General features: G+C 37.3%; 2 protein-coding genes across 8 annotated transcripts in view; one reads left to right on the forward strand and one right to left on the reverse strand.

The window, feature by feature from the left end:
* Window positions 1-3,420, forward strand: part of BCAR3 (BCAR3 adaptor protein, NSP family member) — a 121,017-nt gene extending 117,597 nt beyond the window's left edge. Inside the window, exon 12 of one of the 3 annotated variants that reach the window (XM_030825030.1) lies at window positions 2,789-3,420. In XM_030825030.1, the coding sequence (XP_030680890.1) occupies window positions 2,789-2,967 (179 nt within the window). In that variant the 3' untranslated portion in view covers window positions 2,968-3,420. The remainder of the gene's footprint in view (window positions 1-2,788) is intronic. The other 2 variants (XM_003260061.3, XM_012500539.2) reach the window with 2 other exon arrangements.
* Window positions 3,421-10,623: 7,203 nt separating this feature from the next.
* Window positions 10,624-18,527, reverse strand: part of FNBP1L (formin binding protein 1 like) — a 94,195-nt gene continuing 86,291 nt past the window's right edge. For 3 of the 5 annotated variants that reach the window (XM_030825033.1, XM_030825031.1, XM_030825034.1), the window contains 4 exons: window positions 18,312-18,444; window positions 17,841-17,935; window positions 15,852-16,000; window positions 10,624-14,341 (listed from right to left, as the gene is read on the reverse strand). In XM_030825033.1, the coding sequence (XP_030680893.1) occupies window positions 14,163-14,341; window positions 15,852-16,000; window positions 17,841-17,935; window positions 18,312-18,444 (556 nt within the window). In that variant the 3' untranslated portion in view covers window positions 10,624-14,162. The remainder of the gene's footprint in view (window positions 14,342-15,851; window positions 16,001-17,840; window positions 17,936-18,311; window positions 18,445-18,527) is intronic. The other 2 variants (XM_030825035.1, XM_030825032.1) reach the window with 1 other exon arrangement.

The following is an 18,527-nucleotide window of genomic DNA, read 5'->3' on the forward strand; positions in this document are numbered from 1 at the left end:
AGATACACCTAATGCTAAATGACGAGTTAATGGGTGCAGGAAATCAACATGGCACATGGATACATATGTAACAAACCTGCACATTGTGCACATGTACCCTAAAACCCTAAAGTATAAAAAAAAAAAAAAAAAAAAAGTCACCATCTGGCCTTTGGTTGGTTATCCACCAAGGATATTCTGGCATCATCAGGAAGAAAATATTCCTGTTGTCCTTTCTACCACCAAGATCCTGTGATCTAGATGGCAGGTATATTTAATGACAGAACAAACTATCCCAGCAGTAATAAAGGGTGAGAACCACATGACTCTTTGGCTAGAGGCTTCTCTCTCTTTAAAAGAGTTGCCTGAACATCTTTGGCCTTAAGCAGACCAGATCCTCTCTTAGATGGAATAGAGTTAAGAAATAGGCCCACACATATGGCTGTCAGTTGATTTTCAACAAAGGTGCCAAAATAATTCACTGGATAAAGTATAATCCTTCTGTAAATGGTGCTGGATCTATTGGATATCCATATGCAAAAAAGTGAATCTCGATCCTTATCTCATACCATACACAATAATCCAAAATGGATCATAGACCCAAAATGTAAGAGCTAAAGTATAACCTTCTGTAAGAAAACATAGGAGAAATTCTTTGTGCCCTTAAGCTAAGTGAGGACTTCTTGGCCGGGCACGGTGGCTCACGCCTGTAATCCCAGCATTTTGGAAGGCTGACGCAGGCGGATCACCTGAGGTCGGGAGTTCAAGACAGCCTGACCAACACGGAGAAACCCTGTCTCTACTAAAAATACAAAATTAGCCGGGCGTGGTGGCGCATGCCTGTAATCCCAGCTACTCGGGAGGCTGACGCGGCAGGAGAATCGCTTGAACCCGGGAGGCGGAGGTTGCGCCACTGCACTTTAGCCTGGGCAACAAAAGCAAAACTCCATCTCAAAAAAAAAAAAAAAAATTCTTAGGACACAAAAAGCATGAACCATAGCAGAAAACATTGAGTACACATATATCTGATAAAGGACTTATATCTAGGCTATACAAAGAACTCTTACAACTCAATGGGAAGATAAAATTTAAATAGACAAAAATTTGAATAGACACTACATCAGAGCAGGCATACAAATGACAACTACATGAAAAGATGTTCAAAGCATTCATCATTAGGGAAATGTAAATTTAAACCAACCACAATGAGATACCACCACACTATCTAGAATGGCTACAATTAAAAAGAATGATAGGCCAGGCACGGTGGCTCATGTCTGTAATCCCAGCACTTTGGGAGGCCGAGGCAGGTGGATCACCTGAGGTCAAAAGTTCAAGACCAGCTTGGCCAACATGGCAAAACCCCGTCTCTACTGAAAATACAAAAAATTAGCTAGGCATGGTAGCACACACCTGTAGTCCCAGCTACTTGGGAGGCTGAGGCAGGAGAATTGCTTGAACCCGAGAGGTGGAGGTTGTGGTGAGCTGGGATCGCGCCACTGCACTCCAGCCTTGGCAACACAGCGAGACTCCTTCTCAAAAAAAAATAAAAAATGATAAAACTAAGAGTTGGCAGCATGTGGAAAAACTGGAGTCTTCATATGTTGCTGGTGTGAATATAAAATGATACAGCCATTGTGGAATAGAGTTTAAAAGTTTCTTTAAAAGTAAACATATACTTACCGTATGACCCAATAATTCCTTTCCTAGAGAAATGAAAACACATGTCCACACAAGATTTGTACACAAATGTTCACAACCACTTACTCATAGCAGCCAGAAACAATCCAAATGTCATCAATTGGTGAATGGATAAGCAAACTATGGCATGTCCATAAAACTGAATATTGATAAGTAAAAATGATTAGCATGCAACATACGGAATAATCTCAAAAACATCATGCTAGGTGAAAGAAGTCACACATTAAAAAGTTCGTAGTGGATGATTCCATTTATCCCAAATTTCTAGAAAAGGCAAAACAGTAGCAACAGAAGTGGTTGACTGAGGTCTGCAGTAGGAACAGGAATTGACTGCAAAGAGGTACTAAGGTGATGGAAGTGTTCTAAGACTGGTGGTGATGGTTTATGTACAAACTTACCATCATAAATCAAGCTCCACAGCGAAAAACAGATGAATCATATGACATGTAAACTATACATCAGTAAAGTTGGTAAAAAGAAGTAACGAACTCCTAGGTACAATGAACCCTCCTTCCCACAGCACTACTTCCCACAGTGGTTTGTACAAACCAATTTCACTCTATTGTTTTTTAATGAGTTTACCTGTTATTTCTTCTCTGAAGGTGCTCAGGTTCTGTAGGGTGGGGCTCTGCTCTCCCTTATATAGAATAGATCCTATATTTTTCTTTGGCGACATTTTTTAAAGTTCTGAGAGAGAGAAGATGTTCATTTTGATTCCACTTTAAGCAAGCTTTCAGTCTTTTTTTTTTTTTTTGAGAGGTAGTCTCACGCCGTCGCCCAGGCTGGAGTGCAGTGGCACAATCTCGCTCACTGCAAGCTCCACCTCCCGGGTTCACACCATTCCCCTGCCTCAGCCTCCCAAGTAGCTGGGACTACAGGTGCCCGCCACCACGCCCGGCTAATTTTTTGTATTTTTTTAGTAGAGACGGGGTTTCACTGTGTTTGCCAGGATGGTCTCAATCTCCTGATCTCATGATCCACCCACCTCGGCCTCCCAAAGTGCTAGGATTACAGGCGTGAGCCACCACGCCCGGCGCTTTCAGTCTATTTTTAACACATCTTAGGCAGAACTGAAGTAACTTTTTGTTTATTGTTTTGTTTTGATTAGGTTTTCAACCAGATGAAGAAATGAATGAAATCTGCAAGACTGAATTTCAAATGCGATTGCTATGGGGCAGCAAAGGCGCACAAGTCAATCAGACAGAGAGATATGAGAAATTCAACCAGATTTTAACTGCCCTCTCACGTAAATTGGAACCTCCTTCTGTAAAGCAGGCAGAGCTTTGATAACTCTCCAGAGAACCTTTAGAATGTCTTTTCAAGTTTCCCCAGCTTCATCTTTGGGAAAGCTTACTATTTGATAAACTAATAATGTACAAATCTGACAATATACAAGCTTTTAGTATCCACAGGATATTAAATGTGTAAATTGCACAGAGCACACTTATTTATGAATTGTCTAAAGTTACTACTGATTTTAAAATGAATAATTTATTATTAAGGTAGCTACTGCTAATGTTGATCAGCAAATTTAAGAGAAGCCCTAGCTATGTTGGCTGGTTGCTTTCTATTATCATGGTATTTGACCATTTTAGTTTTAATTCCATGTCAGATAAGTGTAAATAGAAGAGTTTAAAAGCATGAAACATTTCAGAAGGTATCAGTTATATGATATTCTTTAAACAAATATGAAAAATGTAAATACTTATGAATGAAAATACATCATCTTTTTGTGAAACAGTTGTATCCAGTCTCTTTCATATTAAACAACTCATCTTGGTACAATAATTCTACCCTTAGCCGCCTCAGGCATGCTCTTCCCTAGGCACCGTATCCTGATAGTAAACCAAAATGAATGAAAGTGGTATGAAAAATTTAATATTCCTGGATTAAAAGGCAGAGTGACAGTGACACAAGGTAGAAACAGCTCCACAGGACCTGGGTTCAAACTCAAGCTATGGTACTTGCTAGCAGGTGGAGTTAGTTAGGCCAAGTTTACCTCATTGAATTCCATGTGCAGCACAGCACCCTGTACAAACTGGGCACACAGATGTTATGATGAACATAACATCTCTTCACATATTTCAGAGTAATCAACTGTTTTACCTTTTCCTCTAGAGTTTCCTAGGTTGGCTTTCTAGGTTTCTCATTTTGCAAAGGGGCTACTTTCTTTCTAGTTTAGCAATATCCCTCTCAACTTTCCCTATTGTACAAAATTTGGAATATAAGACTTCTTTAACATATTCTGTTACTCTGCCCCAACTGTCAAACTTTTAATAATCTATTTTTCCTTTGATTTTAAATAATATTAGGACCATACCAACTTTTATATTCATCTTAAACCGGCTGTGAAAATTTCTCCATGATGTTAAATAGCCTTTAAAAATATGATTTATTGGTTACAGAAGTTAGTTACACTGTAACTTAACTATCACCCTATGATGGTTTTTAAAAATGTGCCACATTTTTTAAAAGGTGCCACGTTATTATTTTTTGTTGAAAAAAGCCAAAGCACATTTCTACTTCTGGCAATATGGTGGTTCAGATGTTCTTAGCCCTCTCACCATAACTAAATCCTGAATACATTTTAATAAACATACATACCTTTTAGAGTATGATCAACCTTGATAGAAATCCCCAAGGAACAAACTTCTCTCCCCGCCGCACCTGAAAAAGGTACAGCAAATTTGAATCAACTCCTCATGAGAACTTAGGAGCTGGGGCAGACCTAGAGGCAAAGAGTAACGTCAGCTCAGTGAATGAGTGTCTGTCTTGGGGGAACTTCTTAAAATGCCTCCATTAAGCAGGAATCCTTAAAGGGTCCCTGTTAATGGAATAGAAAACATTCATCATCTGCCAGCAAAGGAAGGTTGCCAGGAAACATGACTGTCTGTCTTCACATACAGCTCCAGGAAGAAAATAATTAAAATGACTATAGTCTTCAGTGAGACTGCAACCACACACCTGTCCTCATACAGGTCTGGAGTAAAAATTACAAAATCCAAAACCAAGAAATTGATTGACAGTGGTCCCAGGTTGGTGGTGTCTACCAGATATAAAAGCTGATTATGAAGCTATAGTAATTAAGGTTTCATCAGAAACTTACTTAACATGACAGAGTGATACTCTTGGTAAGTGGGGGAAAGGATGACTTTAATTCTTGAACAATTGGTTAAGCAAATGAAAGGGGGAAAATGGTCTCTTACCTCTTATACAGAAATAAAATCTGGATGAGTTAAGAACCTACATGTGAAAGGCAAAATCATAATACTTTTAAAAGAAAATATCTTTTACTTTGAATCAAGTAAGAATTTCTTAGACAGAAAAAGCATTGATTATAAAATAATGATTAATCTGCATTAAAATGAATAAATTCCATTCAAAAGACATCATAGACAACCTGAAAAATCAGAGATATTGGCAACACATAAAATGGACAACAGAATACTATGATAGGCAGCCTCCAAGATGGCCCCCAATGTTCTCTGCCTCCTGGTGCTCACACTGTGTTGTCCCTTCCTGCATTATACCAGGCTTTGTCTGTGCAACCAAGCACACAGGGCAGAAATGTTGCATCTGAGATGATAGGTTATGAGAAGACTGCAGCTTCCGTCTTGAGTCTTGGATCACTCACTCTGGGGAAAGCAAGATGCCACCTTGTGAGTATCCCTATGGAGAGGTCCACATGGCAAGGAACTGTAGCCTCTGGCCAACAGCCAGCAAGGAACAGAGGCTTACCAGCAACCACATGGATAATCTTGGAAGTGGACTCTCCAGCCCCAGTCAAAGCCTTGAGGTGACTACAACCTCAGCCAGCAGTTGGACTGCTACCTCATGAGAAACCCTGAGCCAAAATCAGCAAGCTATGTTACACAGTAAGAGATAACTAACACAATTAGCATCCTGAATACGCAAAGAGCTTCCATGAATAAATATAAAAAGACAATTGACCAAAAAAAAAAAGAGGATGAAGATAAAACAGCGTTTTTACAAGAAGGGGAAACATAGTAAACACGAAGATGCACAACATCAATCATCAGGGCAACACAATTTAAGCCTACAATGAAATGCTCTTTTATATCCTTTAACTGACAAAAATTGAAGTCTGACTCCTAAGTGCTGGCCAGGATATGGAACATGAATAACCCTTATACAATGCTTGTAGGAGTATAAAAATATTACAATAACTTTGGGAGGAAAATGTGGCATTATATTTTAAAAATGAAAATTAAGGAAATCCTAGCCAGAGCAGTCAGGCAAGAGAAAGAAAGAAAAGGCACCCAAGTGGGAAAAAGGGAAGTCATATTTTCTCTGTGCTGATATGATTCTATACCTAGAAAACCCTAAAGATTCCACCAAAAGACTCCCAGACCTCATAAATGACTTAAGCAAAGTCTCAGGATGCAAAATCAATGTACAACAATCAGAAGCATTTCTACATACCAATAACATTCAAGCTGAGAACCAAATCCAGAATATAATCTCATTTACAATAGTCACCAAAAAAAAAAACCAGAACAAAACTAGGACTGCTGAAACACTGCTGAAAAATCATAGATGACACAAACAAATGGAAAATCAATCAGTGTTCACGGGTTGGAAGAATCAATATCATTAAAATGTCCATGTTGCCCAAAGCAATATATAGATTCAACACTATTCCTATCAAATTACCAATGTCACTTTTCACAAAACTAGAAAAAATTATTCTAAAATTCTTATGGAACGAAAAAAGAGTTGGAATAGCTAAGGCAATCCTAAGCAAAAAGAATAAAGTGGAAGGTATCACATTGCCTGACTTCAAACTATACTACAAGGCTACAGTAACCAAACCAGCATGGTACTGGTACAAAAATTGATACAATAGACCAATGGAACAGAGTAGGGACTCCTGAAATAAAGCTGCTGCACACCTACAACCAACTGATCTTCAACAAAGTCAACAAAATAAATAATAGGGAAAGGATACCCTATTCAATAAATGGTGCTGGGAAAACTAACCATATGCAGAAGAATGAAGTTGGACCCCTACTTCTCACAATATACAAAAATTAAGATGAACTAAAGACTTAACTGAAAGACCTCAAACTATAAAAAGCCTAGAAGAAAACCTAGAAAATACTCTTCTAGATATTGGCATAAGCAAAGAACTTGTGACTAAGTCCTCTAAAGCAAATGCAACAAGAACAAAAGTTGACAACTAAGACCCAACTAAACCAAAGAGCTTCTGCATAGCAAAAGAAACTAGCAACAGATTAAATGGACAACCTACAGAATGGGAGCAAATATTTGCACACTACACACCTGACCAAGGACTAATATCCAGAATCTATAAGGAACTTAAATCGGCAAGAAAATAACTACATTAAAAAGTGGGCAATGGACATGAACAGACACTTCTCAGAAGACATACTAGCAGCCAACAAACATGAAAAAATTCTATCATTAGTCATCAGAGAGATGCAAATCAAAACCACAAAATCAGCTCACACCAGTCAGAACGGCTGTTGAAAAGTGAAAAAAAAAAAAAACAAAAACAGATGTTGGCAAGGTTGTGAAGGGAATGCTTATACACTGTTGGTGGGAATGCAAATTAGTTCAGCCCCTGTGGAAAGCAGTTTGGAGATTTCTCAAAGAACTGAAACTAAAATTACACCACTTGACCCAGCAATTGCATTACTGGGTACATACCCAAAGGAAAAGAAATCATTCTACCAAAAAGACATCTGCACTCGTGTATTTGTCACAGCACTATTCACAACAGCAAAGACATAGAATCAACCCAGGTGCCCATTAATGGTTGACTGGATAAAGAAAATGTGGTAGCTAGGCATGGCGGCTCACGCCTGTAATCCCAGCACTTTGGGAGGCCAAGGCAGGTGGCCTGAGGTCAAGAGATCGAAACCAGCCTGGCCAACATGGTGAAACCCTGTCTCTACTAAAAATACAAAAATTAGCCAGGTGTGATGGCGGGCACCTGTAATCCCAGCTACTCAGGAGGTGGAGGCAGGAGAATCACTTGAACCCAGGAGGCGGAAGTTGCAATGAGCAGAGATCACGCCATTGCACTACAGCCTGGGCGGCAAGAGCAAAACTCCATCTCAAAAAGAAAAAAAGAAAAGAAAATGTGGTACATACACACCATGGCACACTACACAACCATGGAAAAGAATGAAATCATACTCTTTGCAGTAACATGGATGCAGCTGGAGGCCATTGCCCTAAGCAAATTAATGCAGAAACAGAAAACCAAATACTACTGCATGTCCTCACTTATAAGTGGGAGCAAAACATTGGGTAAACACGTACATAAAGATGGAAACAACAGACACTGGGGATCCCAAAAGCGGGGAGTGAGAGAGGGGAGAAAGGCTTGAAAAAATACCTATTGGTTACTATGTTCACTACTTGGGCAAAAGGATCATTAGAAGTCCAAAGCTCAGCAGCACACAATATATCCACGTAATAAGCCTGAACACGTGCCCCTTGAATCTAAAATTGTAATGAAAACTATAACCATAACCTAGCAATTCTACTCCTCAGTACAATTTTAGAGAAACTCTGAAATCAGTAAACATGTACATACACATCAGCAGCATATTTTTAGTAGCAAAACTAATAGCCCAAATGTCCATCAACAAGAGGATGGATAATTTGTGTATACTTTTATAATGGAATACTATACACAATAAAATTATGCATAAACAAGGATAAATCTTAGAAATGATGTTGAGTGAAAAAGCCAAGTCTCAAGATACAATGGAATATTTAAAATATTTGATAAGTGGGATATTACTAAATTCATAAATATATAAATCAGTGTACAAATCAACAATTCATTTTATTCTTTAAACTACATAAAACTTTATCAAGTGATATAAGTAGCACAAACCATTTATAAATCACTAATAATTTTCAAGTTGTTTGTTTAAACAGATGGGTTGGTATAATCTTTTGCTTGATATGGCTGTCACCAGGGAAATTATGCCCCTGTGATTTGACACAAGGAACTGCAAACTCTTCCAGTGACTTCCCCCATTCAACTGACCACTGTCATTAGTTTACTAACCACTGTCTGGCACCTGAAGAGAGGGAACAGGCAATGGATCGCCATCTCACCTCCTACTCTCATCAGACAGCACAGCACCATCTGGGTGCTGGCTATATGCCAAGAGCCACTGGCAGGAGCTCTCAGCCATAGACGAGAATGGAGAAAAGGGAGAAAGAGGGAGTAAGATGGTTGGGGATTGCTCATCTTGGTTTGCCAGAATTGGAAGCTTGTAGTTTTTGTCTGTCTCACTCCACAGTCAGACAGTGCTTCCACTGCGCCCACCTGGTAATATTCTATTTGTTAAACTGGGTGATATATTTATCTTATAATGGTTCATAACATACATATACATATTATCCACAAGAAACTCCTCAGGGTGGAGATTCTAGGTTTACCAAATCAGGTCGTCAAATGCTCCCATATCCCTAATAGTGCTGTCACAACTCACAGAAAACAAGTAAGAAATCTTGTCAAACTGAAATTGTGTTGAAAGCAAGACACTAATTGTGTCTTCGAATTCCCCCCATTTGTATCAAAAGAAAGAAATGAGGCTATTTTGACATGGCTTATTCTTAGGAACCTCAGTGAGTTGCCCAATACACTGTCCCCTAAAAGCTAACATTATCTAATACTTTCAAAGGTTGTTGTCCAACTTCTCAGAATTTACTCTTCAAAATGTTTGCCAATTCCCCAACCTTATGTTTTCTGTAGTTTCCCTAGTTCCTGACAGTGACTATACTCAGGAATACATGAGCTCACTGAAATAGGTTCATTGTTTCTTAAGCATTTTTTTTTTTTTTTTACCTAAGCTAATACAAGTTGAGTATCCCAAATTCAAAACTCCAAAATCTGAAACTTTTTGAGCAATGACATGATGCTCAAAGGAAATGCTGACTGGAGAATTTTGGATTTGGGGATTAAGGATGCTCAACTGTTAAGTATGTAATGCAAATATTAAAAAAAAAATCGGAAACATTTCTGGTCCCCAGCATTTCAGATAAGGAATACTTAACCTGTACGTTCTTCAAAATAAAATCCTTTTCAATGAAACTAGAGAGACTTTTCATTTGTTATTGTTATAAGGACGTTATCTTCCCCTCGAAAATAGGAAGTGATTTCACTGATCTTAGTTTTGATAATAAAAGCCTTTTTCATTGTTTTGAGCTCCCCACCCCAAACCTCTGTCCATCTGAAGCTTTAACAATTGACACTATTTTCCTGCTATTTTCATTGTTTTGTGTTCCTACTTCCAAACTTAGCATTGATCTCTAAATTTTCATCTCAACAATGATAACCTCTCATTGTTCAGCATTGACCCTGAATTTTATTCCCTTTTCTGAGTTTCTAAAAGTTTGCAGTCATAGTTTCACATTTGCATTTTTTAAAAGGTGAATCTTCTGAAATTAGACTTCCTGAAGTTACAGATAATGTGTCACTAATTATGGCAAATGTTCTTTCCATGCTTTGAAATGCCAGGAAGACTTGGGTGTTGTAACTGATTAGGAATCAAGCTGGAGCACAGGAAATGCTGTCCAGCGTGTAGTGGCTAGATTGGGCTATGAGGTACAGGGACAGTTCTTATGGTTGCAGTGGATAGATGGTGTAAAAGGAAAGTCTATGCAACACAGCTACTGGAGAAGAAAGATAAATCCAAATTATTGCATGCAATTTAAATTCACTCTAAAGAGACAGCAAACTTTTTCCTTTAGGAAAGCTTAGAGAAACCAAAATTAGAATAAAATTTCCAAAACTGCTTTGCAAAAAAAAAAAAAAACTTGTCCCACTTATGGAATTTGTCATCTACTCTGTATTATCTGAGACTTGGCACATTCAAGAACAAAATCATCACATCTCTGATTCACATAGCAGTGAAAGATCACACACTAAACACCTTAACAGGCCATGAAAAGACTGTTTTATTCCATGAAAATATTCTCAACAGAGAACACCATCTTAAAATGAAGGATTTACCATTAAGAAATCAACATGTGCACAAAAAGAGTAAAAATTACCAAAAAATTAAAGATTTTTTGGGACAATTCACATGTTCAAAATTTAAGAATGATTTCAACTGTGCAAGTACAAATGTCTTTCCTATTATAATAACCCATATACAGGTTGCACTATTCCACGTCAAGGAACTTGCCTCCTACGGAAGCAAATCCTGCTTTTAGAAAAACAAACAGTAGCTTGAAAAGAACAGTTAGTCCTTACAAGAAAGTCTTAAACTTTGCCCTCTGTGGCTGTTAGCCAAAAAACCATAAGCACTTCAGGCTTTGTACAGAAGACAAACACAGCCAGATCACATTTCCTCCTCATTGCTAACCTTTAAAATAAAAATAGCACTAGATTTTAAAACTACTTCATGTAGTCTGTCAGTACTGAATAATGTCACATTATATAAATAACCCTGTAACGAGATTCAATATCTAAACTTTATAGTTTACTAGCCGCAAAGGTAATACACTATATGTCAGCTGTGTAACAGTGGTGACTTGATCTTATGAAGGCAGTAACTTTCACAAAATTGTCATTCAGCTTTAGTATAACGGGTAGTATGATTCAAATAACACTGGGAAAAAGTTATTAAAGCAGTCACACAGCTTCTAAAATATTGCTTAAAATTCAATAATACACAAACCATTTCACGTTCTTTCTCCCCTCAAAACAGTAAAGAACCAAATTAATGAAGATTCAGTGGTACAAATAACCCCCCACCTGCCCCATCTCCCTATTACAACACCACTAAGAAATTAGTTAAGATACAAGTCATTAACAGAATCACAAATGCGAGGCAGGACACCATGAGCAACGGGAGCACTAACAACGATCGTATTTACAAGTATAAACATACAGAAATTCCATTTTACAAGTAAAAGTGCACATAGATCATTACAAAGTTTCACTAAATTTTATCAGGTTCAAACAAAAGCATCATGTGGAAACAGACTATCATTGTAATTATCAAACATGATCATCATAACCCAAAATAAAAAGACAATTGGGGGAGGTCCATAAAACTTCTCATAAAAACACTGAGGAAATTAAAATGGACTTGGACATGTCTTTAGTTTGATGCATAAATTTGAAGATGCACCACTGTATATGGTAGAGCTCTAACAGCCACCTACCGAGGCTACGTCGGCAGCTGCAGCGGTGCTGCAGAGTTAAAGGAGGTTGCACTGAGCTGACACATAAAGCCCTTTGTGGGATACTGGAGTGGTAGTGTTGGCAATCAACAGATTTAGGCACTCTAGTTTAAGGCAGCATTTGAATGGCAGCAGCTGACTTTTGACAATAGTCCTTTGTCTTGAGGTGGTGAGTATCTTCTGTGTTTATTATGCCAGGATTTCAGTGCTGACTATAGATTCTTCCCAGACTGAGGTGCTGAAGATGTATCACGTTTCAAAGAGTTCTTTCAACTGGGCTGTAGGCTACAGCAGAGATGTTTTCTTTTTCTTATCATAAATACTTCAGGTTCACAGGCTACTTCTTCGTAATGCCAAAACTGGAATGTTTGCAGTGGGGAAGTTATAGCAGTGTGCACAAATACTAGGATGGAAACATTAGTGCTGGAGATGTTTGACAAAGTGATGTGCACTACAAATGTAAAACAAAACAAAGGCTTTGACAAGAACAAGGGAATCTAAAGACATGCCTGAAAAATCTAGCTCAATCACTCTAGACATGCAACAGGATGTTAAGCAAGCACAGAGGTGGCGCAGGCAGACACTGACAGATGGCAAGGATCTGACAGATAGTCGGTCTAAAAGCCAATTAAAACAGAGCTGGGAGGGAGACAATCCTGTTGGGACAGCTAATGTAAGACACATTTTTTGACAGCTCTGCATTCTTTGTTGATTAGACAGCAATAAAATAAATAGAAAAATGGTACACTATTGTTGGCTTTTTCTTTTGTGGGAATAACTGTGAACTAGGAACTTAAGGGTTGGTATTATGATTTTTAAAAACAATGTATGGAAATGCTAATGAAGTTAGTAAAAAAAATAATCATGTCTGCATGCACTCATGCAACTTGCTTCTCTCACTCTCTTTGAGCCTGACAACTCTAATACCCTCCCCCAAAAGCAGCTGCATGTAACCTCCTTCAACATCTTGCCCATTTCCTCAGAAACCCTCTTCAGGAACCTGCAGTCCAGGAGGAAAAAGAAAAGAACAATTACTGAAGACCTTTGGTAAAACCAAAAGGGGTGCTCAGTTTAAAGTGCCTGTCCCAAATGTCTCTAATCATTTTATAGTCAGCTACTGAAAACACCAGGAAAATTTAAAACATGGGCAAAATTAAAAACCAATCTTACTGCTTCTTCACACTTTACTTCCCCACACCACTGACTCAGGGTGTGATCACACAACCAGCACTGCACAATCCTTGACTGCACAGTGTTTCCAACAATGCTTGCTGAAACTAATTGGAAAAATTTATCTATCCTAATAACTAATGATTCAGCGGAAATAACAAAATGCCCTAAATGGTGGTATACATATCTTCCTCTAATCCAGACAGTCAAAAAGTTTCTCCTTTAAAAATTAAAATTTGTCAACACTTCCCCTCCATTCAAGGTTTCCTCTATCTTCAAATGTGTATTTTTCTATGTATGTGTATTTTCCTATGTGTAACTGCTAAATGCTAAATAATCACTAAAGTGGTATTTCCCAAAAGATATTTTCAAGATGAAACATACAAGTATGAGATTGGTTTGGAAGGAAGCTTGTAAATTATTGAAAATTACCAGTTAACCTCAAAATATTTTGAGGTCTCCAACAAAATCTGTTTTATTTACCTAACAGCTAGACCAGGAGATTTATTTTGAAACTCTCTTTAAATCTATTTAAATAGATTATGTGCTACGTGCTTATTTTCTTCCTTTAGGAAACCAAAGTTAAGAAAAGGGAAGAAAATGAAAATAATGTTATTATTTCACCAAATTATCCAACTACTATTTTTCTTCCTGGAAACTGTAGCTACAAATTCAAACTTCTAGAAGAAACCACTCTTTGGGGAGTCGGCTTTCCATAGCATTTCAGAGCAGTTTCACTTATTCAAATTCACTAGAGTCACTGTGTTTTCTGAAGTAAAGGAGGCAGACAGCATTACTATCCATGAATTCCTGCCCAATCAATCAAATTCTATTTGTAAGGCAGAAAAACACAAATCCTTCACACAGACTTAAGCAGGACATAAAGCAAAAGGCATCAATTAAGCTTCACACCAACGTTACTCAAACAGTAAAGTGCCACAAAATGTTTCTTGTGGTAATATTCACAAGATCAAGCCTACGCTCAGCTCACATAGTGAACAATTAATCTTGGATGCCCTTTAAGTTTCCTTATTTTTTTCAACCTGTTGAATGTGTTTTCATTTTATGTTACTCTTCCTATGTCACACATGGCACAAAGGTGCCTGGTTAGTTTAGATATAAGTTACTGCACCTTTACTGTTTTTCTCTAGAGTTACATCTATGTATGACGTGGGAACGTAGCCTTCTTCACCGTTCTGTCTCCGAGCTCTTGTCCATCCGTCACCTTTGTCCTCTTCTATAATGTAGAGAACTTCACCTTCTTTCATTGCTAGAGTACCTTCATTATGTCCTAGATGAGAGTTTTCACAAGCATAATTTAAGCATTGTGATAATTTTTTTTTAAGTTACAAATACAACGCACAAAATACAATGAAACCCTACTAGATTTCAATGTACCTGAAACTACTGACTCTCATTAACAACATCTCTATTGTGCTTTGTGGCTTACCCAGCACTTTGATATACATTCTCTCATTTGAGCTGCATAAGAAGCTTGCAGGGCTGGATAACATCGCCCCCATGTAACAGATGAAGTTAACTGAGTCATAGTGACATTACATGATTTGACAGGGTATTCTAATTCCTATGTCACTATTCTAACTCTTTTCCCAAATTTTAGTAGTCTTACTATCTAAAAAAGTTCAGCAGGTATGGATTAGGAAAACAGTAACTAGATGGCGAAAGAGTGGGAAGAAAGAAGGAAAAAACAGAGTTTGAAGGGAGAACAGAGAAAAATACGGGTTTGACTCTAGAGATGGTAGAAACAGAATAGCCATACACAACTCTTTTATTCTCTATCCCCAACCACCCCCAACCTGCTTAGCGTAACAATTTTCACAACTGAATCTTCATTTAACATGTGCCAAATTACTTCCCTACTCTCTAGATTATATTATAGCAAGTTTGTTTTGTTTTGTTTTAGAGATAGGGTCTTACTGCCCAGGCTGGATTCGAACTCCTGGGCTCAAGCAATCCTCTCACTGCAGCCTCCCAAGTGTCTGGGACTATAGGCACACATCACTGCACTTGGCTGCAAGGTCTTAAATTTAATATATTTTCTAATAAGAAGTTACTAGAGACTTTGCTCAATTTTAAACCAACACGAAGCGGGGAGAAAGACCTTAAATCAAGCACCATTTTACAAGAGCTTATTTATGAAAGTGTTACTCAGTTCTCCTGTTAGTTGAGGGAAAGTATTTTTCAGAGTCCAGGATAAAGAGGAACTAAAAATCTGCAGGAGAAGGCCTCAGTGCCTTACTTCCCTTCCAGAGTTTGTTCTTCAACTTTCATAGGGTAAGAGATAGCATAGTCAGTAGCTACTACATTCTCTCCCACTTTCATCTAAACGGGTGGCCTACGGACTCAGCATATGATGATGGCATTCAGCTAGCTATGCCTTGTACCTGTCTCTTAATGTTAGTAAGCTACAAGGAAGAACATGGAGTGGCGTCCACCACCATCCCGCCTCCTGGGCTGGGCTTCATGTTCAAGCTGCCTCAACTTTGTTTAGGACATGTACACAGTAAGAACTCTGGTAAAAATTCTGTATTGACCAAAATTGATAATTAATTAATAATCTGTATTAGGATGCTAGTAACGTGGGTAATTTCCTTTTAATTCCATGTATGGAAGAAAAATGTCTACATTTGTAATACAGTTATAACAAAGTATGCACACTAAAGAAATGGGATAATTTTCTGACAGCGTATATTACTTAAATAAGGATACTACAGTAAGTGACTTGATGTACTTTTAAAAAAACAATTTTATCAAATACAATATTATTAAGAAAATCATACCATCAAAAGGGTAGATAGCTTTGCAGTGTCCAATAGCAGGCAAGGGATCATCATCCTCAAATTCATCATCAAACTCATTGTGGTGACCATGCTGTTGGGGTGGCCCACGGACTTCCTGGTTTGCATCATCAGTGTAACTTCCCTCAGGACTATAAAACAAAAAATAATCTCCGATCAAGTATTATAAACATGAGAATTCTATATATTATTTATAAATTGATCACCTCAGGATCAATTCCAAAAATTAAATATTAATGACACAGTTTCCACTTAAGCCCTATTTTTTTCAAACGTCAAGTATACAAATTACTTCTAGTACAAAATGCTGCTTTGCTGAATTTCCTGAAATAAAAAAAAATTACAAGATTACAATATTCTAGGCACAAAGTATTATTCAGTAAATACATCTCACTATCACTGGGTCTAGAGATAAAACAGAAGAACGTTCTAGACACTTGTCTTCCATCATCCCAAATTTATCATCCTAAAATTCCTTAGGGGACTCATGCAGACCCATGTTTAGTTCACATGCTTCAGGTGGAATTGTTTCTATTCTGGATCTGGAGTGGCCCATCAGAGCAAGCATCTATATAACCAGTTCACAAGAAGTCCTGTAACCTAATCAGACGTAAGAAATGCACAGAAACTTTTGCTTAGGACTCTTGGAAGAGAACTCACTCTGTCCCTTTTCTACTGGACTCGAACCTGCAGGAATACTCGCCTAGAGCTTTGGAGCCTTAAAAGGAAGCCAACACAGTAGAAAGCACAGCTGTGAGGTGGAGAGAAACTGAGTCCTAGGGATAACATCTGAGCTCCTAGATCAAGCTCTCCCTAAAGTCAGCCAATGAAGTCCATTTTTAGTTTAAGCCAGCATGGGTAAAGTATTCATTCTGTCACTGAAAATTAAAAGATTCTCAACTAAAATAAAAAGTAAAGTAAATTTCCAACTAATCATGGTAACAGGGAAGTTGGTAACTTAAAAAAATCCAAAAAAGCAGGTAATACAAACACAATTTATTTTTCTTAAAATTTTTTAAATCAGAGAAAAATGTTAATAATTTTGCTGAAGAATCAAATGACTGAATTAGATTTAATAATGGAAAATTTTACAGAATTAGATTTTAACAGTACTTTCAGTAAGCCTGGAAGCCAGAGAAATAACACATGCCAAAGAAGTTAGATCCTTTTAAACTGATTTTTACCTAATAACAAAAAACAGTAATTTGTGGGTATCTCTTGACAGATTAAAGATACGTACTCTTTCAAGAAGTGATACTACTATTACCACTATTTACTACTAGGTGCTGTATGTACATTATTTACTTTTTTAACTAACAAACCTAACGGGTGGATATTTTAACCTCCATTTTATATTTCAGGAAATTGAGACTCAGGGAGCATTAAAAATGAACTAGCTCAGATTACACTGTAATTAAGTAGAAAACTAAGAGTTGTTACTAGGCCTCTCACATTCTTCTCTAAGGTGAATCCTAATTTGTGGACTTTTAGTCTGGAAAAAAAGATGTAATACATCAAGAAAGAAATGTCACAAGTGGTACAGAAACTTAGCAAAGTGTCTTTTGGAAGCTCTGGTCCAAATTAACAATACATATATTTTTTTTCTTCACAAAACTCTGAGCTATTTGACAGTAAAATTTTTCTTTGGCATAAGCGACCCTAATTCCACTTGAACCTTAGGAAACCTTCCCATGCCTGAGGAGCCTATGCCCTCAGACTGTAGCTTCAAGAATTTTCTATGTTCCTAGCTCTGTGTATGGATGCATAACAAACTAGGATTGAATAGCAAGATGAACTTTCCTACTTCACCTGTAATTATCACTAAAGAAAATTACTTAGGTTCAAAAGACTGAGGTTATTAAAAGCTGACCTTATTAAATTTGGAAGAAAAAAATGAATTGTATAAAGTTTAGGACAAAAGGGTGAGAAAACTTTGGGGAGAAGAAATACAAATAAAATACAAAAAATGACCTTTCTCTTCCCTGTGTTACAAGATGATTTATGTCACTGCTATGTCTTCTGTCTCCTCTCCCACCTGTTTTGCCTTCAACTTCAGAGAGCCAAGCCTTAGGAAAAAAAATAAGCAAACAACTGAGCTCAATAAATATGTTTAAAAGCTCATAAGATATTCTTCTACATTTAAAATGTGTTTAAGTTTTTATAATTATGTAATTCTTAGAGATGTGAAACCTTTATTCCAAATTGGTCAAATGATCAACTTTATAGCTGATTCAAAAAAATAGTATAAATGTTTAATCTTATATAAAGGTCTAAATAAAAAACTTCAATGAGATTAAATAACACACATCACAATAATACTTTCAGATCATAAGCCCTAACATTAAATATAAACATTTGAAGATAATTCTAACAAAAACCAATCTATCATAATGAAGTTTATAAAAATAATTTATCTTGACAAGTGCTGAATAACAAATCTACCTCATTCTTATGGATTTCCATTCGTAGGCGGTCAATGTTATTCATGGTCTCTGCTAATTTAGGCTGCAAACTCCCTGGATCCCCCATTTGTGGATTCTTCTCATATACATCTTTCATTTTGTTGAGTGCATCTCTAAAAAAGAGAAGGAAACCACAGAATTAAATATTAACTCCATATGCTTCCAGATAAAAGAGTTTTATTTGACTCTGGGGACT

The sequence above is a fragment of the Nomascus leucogenys genome, chromosome 12, assembly GCF_006542625.1.
Source record: "Nomascus leucogenys isolate Asia chromosome 12, Asia_NLE_v1, whole genome shotgun sequence".
In the NCBI taxonomy this organism is placed as follows: Eukaryota; Metazoa; Chordata; class Mammalia; order Primates; family Hylobatidae; genus Nomascus; species Nomascus leucogenys.